General features: G+C 35.1%; 1 protein-coding gene across 3 annotated transcripts in view; it reads left to right on the top strand.

Moving 5' to 3' along the window:
* CYP39A1 (cytochrome P450 family 39 subfamily A member 1) overlaps window positions 1-19,608 on the top strand; it is a 101,869-nt gene that overhangs the window by 54,462 nt on the left and 27,799 nt on the right. For 2 of the 3 annotated variants that reach the window (XM_037730153.1, XM_017505134.2), the window contains exons 8-10: window positions 213-346; window positions 9,355-9,450; window positions 10,318-10,406. In XM_037730153.1, the coding sequence (XP_037586081.1) occupies window positions 213-346; window positions 9,355-9,450; window positions 10,318-10,406 (319 nt within the window). The remainder of the gene's footprint in view (window positions 1-212; window positions 347-9,354; window positions 9,451-10,317; window positions 10,407-19,608) is intronic. The other variant, XM_037730154.1, reaches the window with a different exon arrangement.

Below are 19,608 nucleotides of genomic sequence, written 5' to 3'. Positions count from 1 at the left end.
AAAAAAAAAAAAAAAAAAAAAAAAAAGAAAAGAAAAGAAAAAGAGGCAGTCAATGGCTAAACTTGATATGTAAAAAGTAATGGTAATAGGAACCCTTTACTTGCTGTCAGAAGCCACATCTAACCTCTGTTGATGAGCTTACATGAAATCACTTTCTGGCCTCTGTAGTCTATCTGTTGTTTTCTCATTATTATTATTATTGTTATTTACAGGCAAACGTAAGATTAAAGTGTCTGAGGATGACCTGGAGAAACTCCTTCTAATTAAATGGTGTGTTTTGGAAACCATTCGTTTAAGAGCCCCTGGTGTCATTACTAGAAAAGTGGTGGAACCTGTTGAAATTTTGGTAAGCTTTGGTTTTGTTTTAAATTAATAAACCTTCTAGGAAAAAAAAGTACACATTTTGCCCACATATATTTTTCAGGTTGACTTATCTTGATTTATTTTTACTTGACAAATATTTTATATATTTGTCTTGTACAACATGTGGTTTTGAAATATGTGTACATTGTGGAATGGCTAAATCAAACTAATATATGCATTATCTCACATGATTATCAGTTTTTTATATAAGAACACTAAAACTCTATTCTTCTGGCAGTTTTCAGGAAAACATTATGTTGTTAGTAAGAATAGTCACCATGTTATACAATAGACCTCTTGAACTTACTCCTCCTAACTGAAGTTTTGTATTTCTTTGACTAATATCTCCCCAGCTTCTCCTCCACACCCCTTCATTACCCCTCAGTTCCTGGTAACTGCCATTCTACTTTGTTTCTGAGGTCACCTTTTTGGATTCGACATATAAGTGAAAATACACTTATATGTGGTTTGTCATTCTTCCTGGCTTGTTTCACTTAATAGAATATATTCCAGGTTCATTCATGTTGTCACAAATGTGAGCATTTCCTTCTTTTTAAAGGCTAAATAGTATTCCATTATGTATATATACATTTTCTTTATACATTCATTCATTGATGGACACTTAGATTGAGTCCATACCTTGACTATTGTGAATAGTGCTGCAGTAAACATGGGAGTGCAGAAACATCTTCAACATACTGGTTTTATTTCTTCTGGACATGTACCCAGTAGTGGGATTGATAGATCATATGGTAGTTCTGTTTTTAATTTTTTGAGGAACCTCCATACTGTTTACCATATGGATATACTAATTTACATTCCCACCAATAGTGTGCAAGGGTTCCCTTTTCTCTACATCCTCTTCAACAATTATCTTTCATCTTTTCAGTATAGCCATTCTACCGATACAACGTGATATATCCTTGCATTTTTAATTTACATTTCCTTGATGATTAGTAATGCTGAACATTTTTTATATGCCTGTTGGCCATTTGTATGTCTTATTTTGACAAATGTCTGTTCAGATTCCTTGCCCATTTAAAAAAATTAGCTTTTATATTTTTGTTTTTTACTCTTTAGTTGTTTAAGTTCCTTATATATTTTGGATATTAACCTCTTGTCAGATATATGGCTTGTAAAAATTTTGCTCGATTAGATTGTCTCTTCATTCTGCTGATTGTTTCTTTGGCTATACATAAGTTTTTTAGTTTAATGTAATCCCATTTTTAAATTTTTACTTTGGTTACCTGTGCTTTTGGGTTCATATTCAAAAACCTGTTGCCCAGATCAATGTCATGAGGGCTTTTCCCGTATGTTTTCCTCTGGCAGTTTACAGTTTTAGGTGTTACTTTCAAGTCTTTAATCTATTTTAGTTGATTTTTGTATATGGAGTGAGATACAGGTCTAATTTCATTCTCATAAATGTGGATGTCCAGTTTTCCCAACATCCTTTATTGAAGAGACTGTCCATTTCCCATTGTATGTTCTTGGCACCTTTGTTGAAATTCAATTGACTGCAAATGTATGGATTTATTCTGGGGCTCCCTATTCTGTTCTATTGATTTATGTGCCTGGTTTTATGCCAGTACCATGCTGTTTTGATTGCTATAGCTTTTTATTTATTTATTTTATTGCCTGCTATAGCTTTATAATATATTTTGAAGTCAAATAGTATGATGCTTCAGGTTTATTCTTTGTTCAAGTGTATTTTATAGTTTCATATGTGTTTTTCTATTTCTGTAAAAATGTCATTAGAATTTTTATAGCAGATATTATGTAATTTCTTGAATTCCATTAAGCACTAAATGACCCTAGAACAAGTTACTAATAAGAGTTGTGCAGCAATGTTTCATTAATATAGATATTTACCTAATGGCAAGTATTTTAAGTAAAACATAGTAACCCTTTAATAATCGTTCCAGCCATCTGATTCTGTATCAAAATCAACATTATCCTATTTAAATCAGGTAGGTGAATTGAATGGCCTCTTGTCTATTGATTCAACCAAAAAGAATTTCTTAGCAGCAATGGGCTAAGGAATTCAGGATGTGAAGAAAGTTATTTTCGATAGCTAGAAGACAATTTCAGTCCACAGATTACAGATATGGGAACAGATAAGAATATCTTGGATAATCTCAATTTATATTAGGAGGCAACAGCCGGATGAGGGTGAGAGGATTTTCTATGGACAAAGTAGGAGCAAATTTTCAAGTGTACCATGAAAAGGTATGTGCACATGGCAGACTTAAATATTTGTGAATCAATATGGCATAACAAATTTATATATATATATATATATATATATATATATATATATATATATATACTGCATTTTAGTTTTTGGGGTACATGTGAAGAACATGCAGGATTATTGCATAGGTACATACATGGCAGTGTGGTTTGCTGCCTTCCTCCCCATCACCTATATCTGGCATTTCTCCCCGTGTTATCCCTCCGCAACTCCCCACCCCATGCTGTCTCTCCCCTAGTTCCCCCCCAAATTATTTTTTTTGAAATTGTTTGACTTAGGGCCTGCATTATCCAGATGGATCACATTTAGTCAGTCCTCTACTATTGTTTGCTTTTTTATATGCAGCTTGAGAGTGCATGGACTCAGACCGAGGAAAGTTTGTAATAGAACACAAATAAAAATCCAAATTTTTAAAAAGTTGAACATTTTCCTTCCAAAATAGGCATGATTTATTTAACTGATCTTATGTAAATTAGAACATTTAGTTTTTGTGGGCTTGCCACAGTACATGCTTTAATTTAATTTAATTAAAAAAAATTTTTTTAGACCAGATCTCACTCCGTCACCCAGACTGGAGTGCAGTGGCACAATCTAAGCTCACTGCAACCTACAAGCAGCTCTTCTAGGGTCTTTTAATCTCATATCTTTGCAGGATTATGTTAAAAAGGGAGTTGTAACTTTTGTTGGGGCTATTAACCTTTCGTTTTTTTTCAAAAGTAATTTTACTTATTTTGACAACTTTGCCAGAAGAGACAGCCATGCTCAAACACATGCACACACATGTATACTCTTGCATGCTCAATCACCCAACCCCACAACCTCTTAAATGTACTACCAGAATTATCTAATATTCTCTTTGTATGACATTAATACAGTAACCAAAGTTTCAGCACAGTGTAAATCTGTCATTAAACATTTTTTAACACGAATTCTTCACTTTTTATGCATCTAGAGAGTTTTTGTGTTTATTTCAGTGGTCACATAATAGTCCATTTTCTTGATAGCATAAATATTTAGTGATTTTTGGCTCTTCGGAATTTAGACAGTTTTACTTTGTGGTTACATTACTGTGGTAATTATTTACATCTTTTTACACATATATTCTTTTTTAATGATTATCATTGAATTATGTTTTAATAGTAGGTTACTAGCCACAGGCCATAAACACATTTATTATTCACTGCATATAATCCTGTTACAATACAGTACTTAACTATTTTATAGCACCAACAACTCGGTATTTCACAATAGAATTTTTTTTAATTAAAAAGGATAGCTACCTAAAACAATTCATGAAATTATTTAAAAAATTAATAGTCTGTTACCTCTACCTCTTTCCATCCATGCTTTCTTTTAGAGGACAATGAGGCTTAAGTATATCCAGGCTTTTTGCAAGCCTTAGCAGTTGCTCATGACTCTCTCAGTAGTGGGGCAACCCCAGAAACATGCACAGGCTGCCATCTTCTGGGCATGTTCTAGGACTTTCTTTTATTATTTTATACAATAGCTTTTCAGTATTTGTAAAAGATGAAATTTTTCTTGTATTTACTATTTCTTTTGTAAATGAAATAAACAAACAGCTTTTCCTGTAAGAAGGCCTAACCTAATCACTATGAAGTTCTCCCTGTAGAGTTGAGATTTTATCTTCAGAAATAGTAACTGGCACAACTTTTTCTTCTTATTAAATAGGTAAAACATGGTATTTATACCACGGGGAAAAAGGAGACCATAACAAGAAATAGGGAAAGGGGAGGAGACCATAAAAAGAAGTTAAACGAATAAATTAAAAATTGCTTAAAATCTCTTAAGTCAGAGATAATTGTTGTGAACATTTTGGTATTGTAATTTCAGATGTTTTTCAAGTGCTGTATGCATTTAAAGAAATTCCACTGGAATTTTACTGTGCTAATTGTTTTGTAACCTGCTTTCATTTTATTTAATAACATTATGAGAAGTATTCTTTTTTTTTTTTTTTTTTTTTTTGAGATGGAGTCTCACTCTGTTGCCCATGCTGGAGTGCAGTGGCATGATCTCAGCTCACTTCAAACACTGCCTCCCAGTTTCAAGCAATTATCCTGCCTCAGCCTTGCAAGTAGCTGGGATTACAGGCGTGTGCCATCATACCTGGCTGATTTTTGTATTTTTATTAAAGACGGGCTTTCAACATGTTAGCCAGGTTGGTCTTGAAGTCCTGACCTCAGGTAATCCGCCCACCTTGGCCTCCCAAAATGCTGGGATTACAAGCGTGAGCCACTGCGCCTGGCCAAAAAGTTTTCTGTGTCAATAAAACACATATACACAATTTTGAATTGATAGCAAATATATCTATTGGATATAGTACACATTTTTAAACCAGTCCCTGTTCTTGAATATGTTTGTGGCTTCCAATTTTTCACTTGTATAAACAATGTGAAGATGAACATCCTTTTAGCTAAATCCTTGTATATATTACTAATTGTTTCCTTAGTATAAATTCATACAATTTGGTTCTTTCAAGGTGAATATGTTTTTGAAAACAGGTCGAATGTTCTTGTTGAACTGAAGTTAATATGTTCCCAGAAATTTGTATTTTAAAACACATTTCACATGTGCTTATCTATGCTGAGTAATGACAGAGGCTCATGTTTTTTCCTCTATTGGGCAATTCGTCAAGGTTCCTTAGTATGAATGCTAGAAGTATTCTGTCTCTACTCTTCCCTAAGGTAGTGTGAACAGGCTTTCTGTTTATTTTTGCCTCTGTGTCCTTTCCTGGAAATGGAATGAATTGAAATGGATGGACACTCTCTACTTTCTTTGATTTACTATATTCCTTCTTTCTCTTTATTATACTGACTTTCCAGAACTCTGAAACTTCTACCTGTATTCTCTTTTCAAGGTTTTATATGCTTGTTAGACAGTTTATCTTCAAGAATAGCCATAAAAGAGTAACAGAAAAGGTGTTGGAAAAGATGAGTAATTGAGGAATGATAATTATCCTTTAAAGGTGTTAAAAGCTGTTATAAAGCTAAAAAAAATTAAAATGTTCTGATCCTGGAGTCAGACCAGATGTTCATATCGATAGAACAAACTGGAAAGATAACAAAGAAATTAACTCCCTTATACATAAAAATTTAATATAGAATAAATGACTCCTTATAAATCGGTGTAAAGGGAAGAGATTACTATGTGGTTTGGGATGACTGACTAAAAATGAGTGTTTTCTTAAACTTCTAAAGTAGAAGTTCTCAAACTTTTTGGTTTCATGATCCCATCACACTCTCCAGAATTACTGAAGATCCCAAAAAGTTTTTGTCTATGTCTATTTTAAATTTAATATTAACTAAATTTCAAATTTAAACTGAGAAATTGTTAAAATATTACTTTGGTGATTCATTTAAAAATAATAAGAAAGCTCTTACATGCTAATATATTAGTATGGTTTTCTAAAATGTTACCTATTTTTTTAAATAAAAAGAAGAGGGCTGTCTGATTTTAAGATTAATCAGTGAAACCACAAAGAGGATCAACAGATTTAAATGTACCATATCAAAATTTAGTGTCTCTTTTTTAAAGTATAACTCAAATGTGAATATACTGTAAACATCAATATATAACACAACTATATATAATTTTAATATTTAAAGGACTCACACGAATCACTAAGTAAAGAATGATTGTCACAGAGGTTAATCAGGACAGAACATAAATGTTTATGGAATAAAATAAATGGAAAAACTGTCCACATAACATCAAAATGTAAATGGCTACCTAAAACAACCATTAGAAATATCAGATTATAGATAAAAGGGCACTGAAACTTATGTTCTCATAAATTATGGTTAGAAATACGTTTTGCTACAAAATTTGAGGAAATAGTTGAATAACATGCATTAATAGCCTTAAAATATCCATGTCCTGTGTCATCTGAACAGCTGTGTTAACGGAATTTATGTGAATAAATGCTGTGTGGAAGAAAATGCTTTGGTGGCACTATTTACTATAGAAAAAAAGTAGGGACTGATTACATTAATTATTGTTTAATCTACCCAATGAAAGATTAAAGAGTCATTGGAGGAAGAATTATTCACCATGAATGTACAATAAAAAGGAAAATATACACATAGTTTTGATCCTCCTGAATAATCAATTTAATCTTTCTTTGTTCACTTATCTTTGTAACATGTTTTTTTTTTGTTTGTTTATTTGTTTGTTTTTAACAAAAAAAATCTATTACTACAAGATAAACATACTGGAAAGAAGTATAGCTAATTAATGACTGTCTTTGAGTGTCATAACTCTGTTTTCTAATTTTTCTACTTTTTAGAATTTTCCAAAATTTTTGTAGAGATCAGTTTTTATTATACAAAAGAATATATTCTTTAATTAAAATTTTTTTTTTCTGGGCAACAAACACCAACCAAGCCTCTGGTTAAGAGCTAGGAGAAGAGGCTGTGTGCTTCAGACCTCCTGCTATAGATGTGTTGCCTCTAGACTCCTCCTTTCTCTTTAAGATTGTACATTCCTGGCACCCACTTAGCTCTCAGCACCCTTCTTGAAGTACAACAGAGAGTCGAGCCTTCTCTTCCTTTTTAAAGAAAACCCTGCTTCCAGATTAGCAGATGAAGCTTATTTTGGCCTCACACCATCCAGGTGAGGTGGGCTGGCCAGGCTCAATTCTGTCTACCTGAGCGATGCAGTTGCAACACATAGAAGTCGTAGCTTCCTTTTGCTAGTGATCTGTGTTGTCCTCCTGCAATTGTTTTGTCTCCCTCTTGATCTTTTGCTTCATCTGTTGTGTAAGTAAAGATAGGGACTGTTTAGGCTGAGTGTGGCAATGTCTGCTTGCTCAAAAGGTTTCTTGATAGAACCAGCTCCAGACTTCCTTCATGCTGTTTATCAGTCTGGCAGTTGCTGCTGCTGCAACAGGTACCTCTTTCTTGTCTCTTCCCTGTTGCTAGTGGTAATTCTGTTACTCAGGACCTGTTTGAACTTCCCCTCCCTTTGCTAACTTGCTTTCTAGGCTGCAACAGTCAGCAGCCTCCAAGTTATGATCACAGGTCAACAGCAACTGAGGAGGACTTTGCAGTGGGAAGGGGAAGGGCTGTGGTTGTCCTGACTGAAGGCCTGTCCCTGTGCTGTCCATAATCCTGCTCTAAAATACACTCACAGCCCTCTGTGGCTGATTCCAGGGTCAGTCAGGACCTCTCTAGCCTCAGTTCCAACAGAAGTAAATCAAACAGACAAGATTGGGATCTCACAGGTCTCTTTCTATTTTAAAACGGTAAGAGGGTGACTGACTGCAAAATCTTCACACCTTCCTAGTCTTAGATTTGAGTCTCTCCAGCTCTCCTGATTCTGAAATTGGCAAATCTCCAGCAATCTTCCACTAGAGCCAACAGAGGTTCTCCTGGGTTGAAAGAATGATGACATCCCCACTCCATATTCCACTCATAGCTACCAGTAAAAGACATATTTTTATTTTTATTTGAGACAGCGTCTCACTCTGTCACCCAGGCTGGAGTGCAGTGGCACAATCATAGCTCACTGCACCCCCAACCTCCTGGGCTCAAGCAATTCTCCTGCCTCAGCCACCCAAGGAGCTGAGACTACAGGTGCACCATCATGCCCAGCTAATATTTAAAATTCTGTGTAGAGATAAGAGCTTCCTGTGTTGCCTAGGCTGGTCTCGAACTCCTGAGCTCAAAGGATTCTCCCACCTAGGCCTCTCAAAGTGCTAGAATTACAGGCATGAGCCACCACACCCAGCAGATGACATATTTTTAATCGTAAGTTGTTTATGCTTCAGATAAGTAAACCTAAAGTAAAATTTTGCAAATATCTTGAGGACATTTCAAAATTATACAAAGTTAAATAGATGTGGCTTATGATGATGGACAGTGGGAATTACCTAATAAAATATCTTTACCTTAGTAAATTTGGTAGCTATCTAGCAATTATAAAATTTGGGAGAGCTCTTTGTCCTGTGGTTCCTGAACATGGTGATGACAGGGAGATTTTGTGAAATGGGTTTTAGTTCTTGGTATAGTTTATAGATCATGAAAATCTATTATCACATGGATCAGGAAGGACAATGTAGACTATGCCGCTTGAGGAAGCACATTGCTTATGCTCATTCCCACAAACACTGTGACCCCAAACACAAACCTAACCAAATAAATACACAACACTTGCCTTTTCCTATGTCTTCCTAACCAGTTGTTTCCATTTTTTTCTGTCCTAGTAACTGGTGCTGGACTGAAAAAAGAAAAGTCCACTGCTCCTGCCCTAGCAGTCATCAGTATCCACAAGAACAGGAGACCCTCTGCCCCTCTTCTCAGTGCTACCATGGCCATTGTCCCTGTCTCAGGATTCAATTTTTCTGTTCCATAACCTGAGCCTCCACCGTAGTTTCTGTCATTGAGAACTCTGGCCACAAACCCTAACATCAAACATCAAAAGCTACATTAGAGTGGGCTCCTACTACTTTCTAAAATTTTGGCATTTAGCTAATATTTCCTTCTATGTAACTGAATATATGTACATGTAAATCAGAATTATATAGATACTATATTATTAAATTTTATATTATTTATAATTAAATATTATATAGCTATATAAATACTAAAAATTATGTTTTCTCACAGTCAATTATAAAATGTATGTCTTCACCACAATATAATTGTAGCATTATTTTTAGTGGCCTAAACTCTCTTTAAAGTATATTTCAAAAAAATGATTTGGAGCTGATTTTTCTATTGTAGAATTACATCATACCTTCTGGTGACTTGTTGATGTTGTCTCCATTTTGGCTGCATAGAAATCCAAAGTATTTTCCTGAACCTGAATTGTTCAAACCTGTAAGTTATCTCTTTCAGTATACATTGTTCTTTAATTTTAACTTCTTTTTATTTCAGGAGTGTACATTCACAAATTAACTAGGACTGTATAGTTAAGCAGCCATATTTCTCTCATAACTAAGAACAAAGTTGACTACAAAGTACAGAACAGATTTCCAATAGAGAGTGTAGCACTTACAGATCAATTAGAAAAGTTTTGTAATAAAGTTCCCTAACTTTAAAATAAATTTTACATGAAAACAGAAGGGCATGTTCAAGAAAATATGCCTATTTTTGATAGAAGACTTATTTTATGTTCTTCAGGCAATTGCTTCTTTCATTGATTTCCAAGGAGTACAAAAACAATGTAAATAAAGCAAATTAAAACTGCGATCAGCTATGTCTTAGAATTGGGATGTTAGAGGACTGAACAGAATGTTAAGAGGTCATTTAGTCTGTCCTCTACCTTTAGGTAAAACTGTCAAACATGGCATCCAGATGCATTCATTCTGCATCCCCAGCTTTTTCCAACAGGCAGGGTTGTCAGCGTCTTATTTCTAAATTTATTACCAAGAGCAATTTTATGACGGAGACTGAGACCTTATTATAAATAGTCTTCCTCTTCTTAGGTCAATTCTGTGGTTGATTTACATTATCATTTACATTTACCACTTAACAGATTTTTTTAAAAACCTTTTTATTTATAATTTCATGTTCCAAAACCACAATTGTGTCTTAATATTAATAACAGCTTGGAAAAAATTACCAACAACCCTGCAACTTTATATGCAAGGATTAGCTGTACAAGGTCATTTTTAGTCTAGAGAAATAAAGTTAAACTTATTTATATAAGGCTGATTTGGAAAAAAAAATGTTTTCTTCCCACAGGAACGTTGGAAAAAGGCAAATTTAGAGAAGCACTGTTTCTTGGACTGCTTCATGGCATTTGGAGGCGGGAAGTTCCGGTGTCCTGGAAGGTCAGTGAGACAGCTGGGCCACATTTATCCAGAAAGTCTGTCGAACGATGATGACTCAGAGGGGGACAGCTTTGGCTTAATCTCATATATATACATTTTAAACCATAAGGAAATCCAGAAAAACACATTTTGTCTGGTTGACCTGTGGTCTTGTGCAGTGTCTGTGGGAAATCTAAAGTGGCTTCTGATAGAGGACTTCAAGAGAAGAGAATATTACACTTGGCAGATGCCGCATAAAAGCAGCATTTATGGTTCAAACTGTCAGCTTTCATACAAAGATAATTGCAAGTGGTTTGAGTGCTACCTTCTTTAAAAACAAAGAATTATATTTCTTTTACTATGCCATTGTCATTGATATTTTCTAGGGTTATAGAACATCTTTGGCTTGGAGCATAGGTGGCTTTTGTCTATGGTGTTAGGTTTGTGAAAACTTTCTTTTGATATCATTTATAGTTAAATTAATGTGGCACGCAGCACTCCTCCTCAGTGTAATACCCTGTTCTAATGCAAGTGTCCATTGTTTAATGAAAGTTATCTTTATTTTTTTAAGCAGAAAAGGTTTTTGAATATCTCATCTGTGACAGGCCCTCTGCTAAGCTTCAGAGAGTGCTGAGGAAGATGGACATGGTCTCTGACTTCATAGAATTTATAATCTACCTTAATTATGTCCCATTTCTTCATTGGGGATGATTCTGTAGGGGGAATGTCAGTACGTGTTTGTGACAAAATCTCACTCAATGAATGTAAAAATCCATTACATTTTTATATTTGAAAAATCATAGTTTCTCAAAGTCAGTCATCCTCATTATTTGAACAATAATGCCAGTCCATATTTGCAGTTATTACTTGCTCCACCATATCCATTCCATCCTCCCATTTTTCATGTGTGTTAGAGTATCGGTATGCTTTTAGTAATTTACACTTCCCCTAAAATAGTATTAATTAGTCTTAGCCAATCATGGAAATTCTATCCTCATTTTAGACGTTATTCTATAAATCTAAGCCAAAGCAAATTGGTACCTGCTGTTTTGCTGAGCTGTTTGTCCTGAGGTAAAAAGTTGAGCTAAACTGGCCAATCAGAGTGAAAGAAGAAACTTCTTCAGGATGAGACCCCCTTCATCCTGTCCCATTGGATATGAACAAGGAAGCATGCAGCCTCAGATGTTACTAGCAGCAAGTTCAAGAGGAATAAGCTGTATGATGGGGCAGTCTGTAGATGGCAGAGCAGAAATATAGTAGGAGCCTGAATCCCTGGAATCTCAGTAATATTATTTTGTCACTGAATTCATCAGTTTTTGAGGAGCTGGTCTACTTTCTGTTATGTTAGATAATAAGTGTCATTACTTTCCAAGGCAGTTTTAGTTGAGGGTTCCATTGTTTAGAGCTGGATACCCATGGTATACTGACATACTCACCATAATAGCTCTTCTAAATAGAATAACTCTTCTAAAAACAATAGATGTTACTTTTTTAGGTGCATATATATTTATATATATTACCAGTAGCAACAAAAGAATTTATTATAACTATCTTTGACCAGCAGCTAGCAGTATCTTAAACCAATGATTGAAATGTCTTTCAATGGAGTATGTAGTATGGGCCAGTTGTCAAGGATTACCTGTTGACTGTTGTTTCCAAGAGGGACTATTACTACCTTTCATGATGGCTTTTGAGGCTAACAGACATTTTTTGGGGTTTGAAAGTAATTAGTATAATAAACGGAACTATGATGCTGCAACTCAATCAACAGTATCTTCTTTAGACAGAAACTACGTATTTTTAAAGCGAACTGAGCTCTTACTCTGTGCAAGGCAGTGTTCTGAGTACCATAGGGGTTTTGGGCATGAGTAACACATGTTCTCAACCCACATGAGAAACAACTTAGTAGGGACAAATAGGATGTTTAATTAATAAATAACTACAAGGATTTCTGGTTGAGGGATGCCAAAGAATCACACTGAGGTTCAAGAGAAAGGATATGTCTCGTCAAGATGATCTCAGAAGATTTCCTGGAGAAAGTGGCATTTGTAGGGCTAGAAGAAGTTTTAGCTTGAGACAACAGAATGAGCAAAGGGTTCCTAAGCACAGAGGCGTGTGGCTTAGGGCCTTACACAATCTGTTATTGGGACCAGATTACAGATAGTGGTGAGAAGTAAGGCTGAAAAGATACATTGGCCCAATTGAAAAGGCTCCTTAATACCTGATATATGAGTTTATATGCAGCTCACATGGCACTAATAAAGCTCTAAAAGGTTTTGGGCAGAATGGATTCATGTGAAGCATGGCATAGGTTATATGGTTATGCTAACATTCTATATGTGAGACATGGAATGGTAGAATTTATCAGATTTGGAAGATGATTAGAAGTGGGGGTCAGGTGAGAGGAAGACTTTGAGGTGGACTTTGTGACTTTAAATCCAGGTGGCTGGTAGAGATGGTGGAAATACAGAAACCAGGAACAAGAAAGAGTCTGGGAGCAAGATCTTAAGTTTTCCTTTGAAGGTAGTGTGTCAAAATATATAGATTTTATATATATATTATATATACATATATATAATATATATAAAATATACCAGTTAAATATAAATGTTGAATGCACGTGACCTATTTAAGAAACTTTGTTTAGTTTTCTATTGTTTCTGTTTTAAAATGTCCTTAATTTTGTCTGTTACTTACTTTAAACAGGCAGTTCATGAAATGTTTTGTTTCTAAAGAGAAATAAAATAGAAAATTTGTTCAGGAAAGCAAATGACTTCATTTGGACAATGTATACCAAGATAGTTTTTTTTTGCACTGGAAGTTTAATCCCACAAATCCTTAGTTGTAATCCTCAGAAAATTGCACTCATTCTTGATTTGTGCTCCAGGAGCCAATTTATTTTCTCATGCACTAAATACTCAGTGAGTCAGAGAAAGTTGCCCGTAATATGGCTGATGATCAAAGTTTGTCATGAACACACACTCTTATGGCCTTGCAGCTGTCACTTCTTGGAGTCCAAGCCACTGAAGTGGTTTGAGAACCCCTCTCACAAGTAAACACAAGGTTTTGTTGATTTAACTAAATAAGTACTTGGTGCTGCCATTGGCTAACAACCAAAAATCAGAATGGAAGAACTATGGTTCCTCTTCCTATTCATGGAGGTTCTGAAAGTAGATTTGGAGGAGGCACTTCTAGTAGCACATGGAGCAAAACCTAGTAATTCTACTGCTGGAGAAGTCTAGTGGTTTGTTTTTGTTTTGTTTTGTTTCAGAAAACAAACAGGAAAGAGCAGCATGAACCACCAGACTTCTTCAGAAATTGTAGCTTGCAAAGTGAAGAGTCTTATTATAGTGGACAGTGTCACATTAAACTATAAGATTTAAATGGAGGAATAAGACAGAGGACCTTCAGCATAGAGGAAAACTTTGAGTGAGCATCTCTGAGAACTGATGATCTTAGGGATGTACTTTCTATACTTGTCCCCTGGAATACACACCAAAGCCAACAAGCTTGATTTTCCTTGGTTCTAATTCTTGCAAGAGGATGCCTGGTTGGCTGTGTCATTGTGCAAATTGATATGGCTTAAACTCCAGTGTGAAACAACACCCCTGATCTTTGGCAAGATTAATCTGCTTACAAAGGCGTGATTGGATAAGAAGAGGGTGTAACAAGAGGAAGACTGCAATACTTGAAAAGTAAAAACGAAGCATGAATTCCTTGGGAATAGGACGTATGCATTTTATTTTTTGTGTGTGTTTGGGTCTTTCATGTATTCTAGGGAGTCCCAGGCCATAAAGTCATGGACTTGTCTTGAATTTCTAATGAAAATCACACAGCTACTGGAAAATTAATTAAAATCAGAGGTTTGTCTAATAGTAATTTGGTAGTACTGTTTTTAACCAAACATCTCTTGAGCATCTAATGTTCATACAATTACTCTTTTATTCGATAGCTATTTACTGAGCGTGTGCTATGTGTCAAGATAGGGTTTCTAGGAGTTACCATGGAAAGCAAATCAGATGAAGACCCTTTCCTTGAGGATATTGTATTCTCACCCAAGTCACTTTGTTAAAAACTGGGAAGATTTAAAGACTCATAACATTTCTGAATTGATTATAATGTGGTTGGGGAAATGAGACATAGCAATATGAAAAACAAGCCCTACTTAACAGCTTAACATGGAACATGAGAAATGCCAGAAGACTCAGATATGTAAGAATTTGGAGGAATGGGGATTAGAAAAGGCTTTTGGACTAGATGAGAATAATCAGTAAACAACATAAAAGAAACCTCAGCTTCCTAAGATGCATTAGTATCAAACTTCAAAAGAGGAAAACAATTAACTTCTCATAAAAATATAATGTACCTATATGTTAGTGATAGCAAGACAACCATATATTTAGGATTTTTGATGCTCTGAGCACATTTTTTCCTATATATTTATGTTAAAGATAATGCCACTTTAAGAGTTGTGCCTTATTTAGTAAAGTGTCTGCACAATCTTGTATTTGAGAAGTGTTATTGTAGCTTTTTCTCTTTTATACTGAGAAATAGCTGATTGCTTTTAAGGAATGAACAAATTTAAATCCCCATGGATTTAATGACAAGTTAAAAATCCAATTTATTCTGAGGAATTTGTTCCACAAACAAATGCATCCCCTCAACTCTAGCTGTTAAATGTAATTAAAGGAACTGTATTTACGTGTATAATTTTTTCCTAATGTTTTCACAATAGTGTGTACATGTCTTGGAGATTATGTAAAAGAAGGTTAGGAATGAAGATGGGAAAGGTGAATGTGGCTAATTCAAAGACTCTGAGCCAGGTTGAGAGAATCAGTCAGAATCCTTATTGGTTTTTAGCCATGCTGCTTTCTTCTCATTGCTTTGCAAAGGAGCAGTGAGTCACTCAAAGGAGCATAGAAACCATTGGCAAGATTGCAGTCATTATTTTCCTGGCGATTTCATTTTGGTACTTCATTATGAAGCTACGATGTAAGTCTGTCAAGAACAGAAGAAGCAATTCAAGAGAGATCTTTTTTTCCTTTTTTCAACTTTTATTTTATGTTCAAGGGGTACATGTACAGGTCTGTTACGTGGGTAGATTGAGTGTCTCTGGAGTTTGATGTACAAATGATTTGTCACCCAGCTAGTAAGCACAGTGCCCGATACATAGTTTTTTGAAATTCACCCCCCCCCATGCTTCACCCTCAATAGGCCCTCTTTGTATGCATGTGCATTCATTTAGCTCCCACTTATAAGTGAGAACATGCTATATTTAGTTTTCTGATCCTGTATTAATTCATTTAAGATAATGGTCTTCAGTTGCATCCATGTTTCTGTAAAGGACAGGATTTCATTCTTTTTTGTGGCTGCATAGGATTTCATGGTGTTATTATGTATCATACTTTTGTTTCCTTTCCTTTTCTTTTTTCTCTCTCTCTCTTTTTATTTTCTGAGACAGGCTCTGTTGCCCAGGCTGAAGTGCTATCACTGGTGTGATCACACCATGATCACTGGTGTGATCATAGCTCACTGCAGCCTCAACCTCCTGTCCTCAAGCATCCTTCTGTGCTCATGCATCCTCCTCCCTTAGCCTCCTGAGTCGCTGGGTCTACAGGCACATGCCATAGTACCCAATTAATTAAAAAAAAATTTAGTAGAGACAAGGTCTCACTATGTTTCCTGGGCTGGTCTTGAACTTCTGAGCTCAAGCGATCCTCCCACTTTGGCCTCCTAAATTGCTGAGATTACAGGCATGAGCTGCTGCACCTTGTCCCACATTATTTTAAATCCAGCCCACTGTCATCTAGGTTGATTTCATGTCATTCCTATTGTGAATAGTGTTGCAATGAACGTATGAGTGCATGTGCATTTTTGGTACAATCATTTATATTCCTTTGGGAATAATGAGATTGCTAGGTCGAATGATAGTTTTAAGTTCTTTGAGAAATCTCCAAACTGCTTTTTATAGTGTCTGAACTGTTCTCCATTCCCATCAGCAAGGTATAAGCATTCCCATTTCTCTTCAACCTCACCAACCTCTGTTATTTTTTGACTTTTTAGTACTAACCATTCTGATTGGTATGACACATTATCTCATTGTGGTTTAGATTTGCATTTCTCTAATGATTGGTGATGTTGAACACTTTTTATATAATTGTTGGCCATGTGTATTTCTTCTTTTGAGAAATATCTGTTCATATTCTTTGCCCATTTTTTAATGGGGTTGTTTGTGTTTTGCTTATTGATTTGTTTAAGTTTTCCATAGATTCTGGATATTAGACCTTTGTCAGATGCATATGACAAATATCTTCTCCCATTCTGTAGGTTGCCTGTTTACTCTGTTGATAGTTTTTCTTACTGTGCAGAAGCTTTTCAGTTTCATTAGTTTCACTTGCCTATTTTTGTTTTTGTTGCAATGGCTTTTGGAGACTTTATCATGAAATCCCTGCCAAGCCCTATGTCCAGAATGGTATTTCCTAGATTTTATTTTAGAGTCGTTAATAGTTTTAGGTCTTACATTTAAGTCTTTAGTTCATCCTGAGTTGATTTTTGTATATGGTGAAAGGAAGGGGCCCAGTTTCAATCTTTTCCATATGGCTAGCTAGTTTATCCCAGCCCCATTTATTGAACAGGTAGTCCTTTCCCTGTTGCTTGTTTTTATTGCTTACTTATTCTTCAGCTTTGTTGAAGATCTGATGTTTGTAGGTGTGCAGCTTTATTTCTGGATTCCCTAACCTGTTCCATGGGTCTATACGTCTGTTTTTGTACCAGTATCCTGCTGTTTGGGTTACTGTAGCCTTGTAGTATAGTTTGAAGTCAGGGAATGTGATGTCTCTAGATTTGTTCTTTTTGCCTAGGATTGCTTTGGCAATTTGGGCTCTTTTTTGGTTCCATATGGATTTTAAAATACTTTTTGTCTAATTCTGTGAAAAATGACATTGGTAGGTTGATAGGAATAGCACTGAATATTTAAATTGCTTTGGGCAGTATGACCATTTTAACAATATTGAGTCTTCCTATCCATGAGCATGGAATGCTTTCCCCATTTGTTTGTGTCATCTCTGATTTCTTTCATCGGTGTTTTGTAATTCTTATTTTAAAGATATTTTACCTCCCTGGTTAGCTGTCTTCCTAGGTATTTTGTTTTCATGTGTGTAGCTGTTATGAATGGGTGTACATTCTTAATTTGACTCTCAGCTTGTGTGTTGTTTAGAAATGCCACTGAGTTTTGCACATTGATTTTGTATTCTGAAACTTTGCTGAAGTTGTCTATCGGTTTTAGGAGATTTGGGACAGACAGTGGGTGTTCTAGTTATAGAATCATATCATCTTCCTATTTGAATGCCTTTTATTTCTTTCTCTTGCCTGATTGCCCTGGTTAGAACTTCCAGTACTAGGTTGAATTGGAGTATAAGAGTTGGGCATCCTTGTCTTTAGGTTTTCAAGGCCTTCTCCTTGATAGGATTGGAAACCTCTGTTCCAATTTTTGCCCATTCAGCATGATGTCAGTTGTGAGCTTATTATAGATAGCTCTTATTATTTTGACATATGTTCCTACTATGTCTAGTTTGTTGAGGGTTTTTAACATGAAGGAATGTGGAATTTTATCAAAGGCCTTTTGTGCATCTATTGATATGATCATGTGTTTTTTGTTTTTAGTTCTGTTTTTGTGATGAATCACATTGATTGATTTGTGAATATTGAGCCAAACTTGTATCCCAGGAATAAAGTCTACTTTAAGGTAAATAAAGTTAAAGTTCCTGGTATACAAGGTGTGGTGGATTAGCTTTTTGGTATATGGCTGGATTCAATTTGCTAGTATTTTGTTGAGAATTGTTGCATGTATGATAGTCAGGGATATTGGCCTGAAATTTTCTTTTTTCATTGTCCCTGCCAGATTTTGGTATCAGAATGATGCTGTCCTCTTAGAATGAGTTAGGGAGAAGTCCTTCCTCCTTTATTTTTTGAAATAATTTCAGGATCACTAATTTCAGGATTGGTACCAGATCTTCTTTGTATAGCTTGCAGAATTCAGCTGTGAATCCATCTGGTCCAGGGCTTTTTTGGTTGTTAGATTATAGTATAATAATGAGTTGTATTTCCATTTCAGAACTCATTATTAGCCTGTTTAGGATTCCAATTTCTTCCTGGTGAAATCCTGGAAAGCTGTATGTTTCCAGGAACTTATCCATTTATTCTAGGTTTTCAAGTTTGCATTCATAGATGTGTTCCTAATACTCTCTGAGGGTTTTAAAAAAATTATTTCTGTGGGATTGGTTGTAATGTCCCCTTTGTCATTCCTGACTGTGTTTATTTGGATCTTTTCTCTTTTTTCTTTATGAATGTAGCTGGTGGTCTATGAATCTTTTTCAAAAAACAAAGTTTTGGTTTTGCTAATATTTTGTATGGATTTTTGCATCTCAGTTTTGTTCACTTCAAGTCCGATTTTGGTCAGTTATTTTTTTCTGTTAGTTTTGGGGTTGATTTATGCTTATTTCTTCTAGTTCCTGTGGGTGATATTAGGTGGTTAATTTGAGATCTTTCTAACTTCTTGATGTAGGATTTAGTACTATAAACTGTCCTCTTAACACTACTTTAGCTGTGTCTCAGAGATTCTGGTATGTTGTATCTTTGTTTTTATTCATTTCCAAGAATGTTTTTAAATTTATGCCTTAATTTCATTATTTAAAGTCATTCAGGAGCAGATTATTTAATTTCCATCTAATTATATGGTTTTGAGATATCTTGGTATTAATTTCTATTTTTATTGCACTGTGGTCTGAGAGTGTGGTTGGTATGGTTTTGTTTTTTTGAATTTGTTGAGTATTGCTTTTATGACCCAGCATGTGGTCAAACTTAAAGTATGTGCCATGTGCTTATGAGAATAATGTATGTTCTGTTGTTGGGTGGAATTTTCTGTAGATGTCTGTTTGGGTCCATTTGGTCAAGTATTGAATTTAGATTTTGAATATATTTGTTAGGTTTTCTGCTTTGATGACTTGTCTGACGCCGTCAGTGTGTTGTTAAAGTCTCTCACTATCACTGTGTGTTATCGAAGTCTCAATATAAGCCTCTAAGAATTTTCTTTTATGAATCTGGGTGCTCCTGTGTTAGATTCGTGTATATTTAGGAAAGCTAAGTCTTCTTGTTGAATTTAACCCTTTATCATTATGTAACAACCTTCTTTGTCCTTTTTGAGCATTGTTGGTTTAAAGTCTCT

This window comes from Cebus imitator, unplaced genomic scaffold (genome assembly GCF_001604975.1).
Source record: "Cebus imitator isolate Cc_AM_T3 unplaced genomic scaffold, Cebus_imitator-1.0 Scaffold334, whole genome shotgun sequence".
Lineage (NCBI taxonomy): Eukaryota > Metazoa > Chordata > Mammalia > Primates > Cebidae > Cebus > Cebus imitator.
The sequence above is the reverse complement of the archived record's forward strand: the minus strand, read 5'-3'. Positions and strand labels throughout refer to the sequence as shown.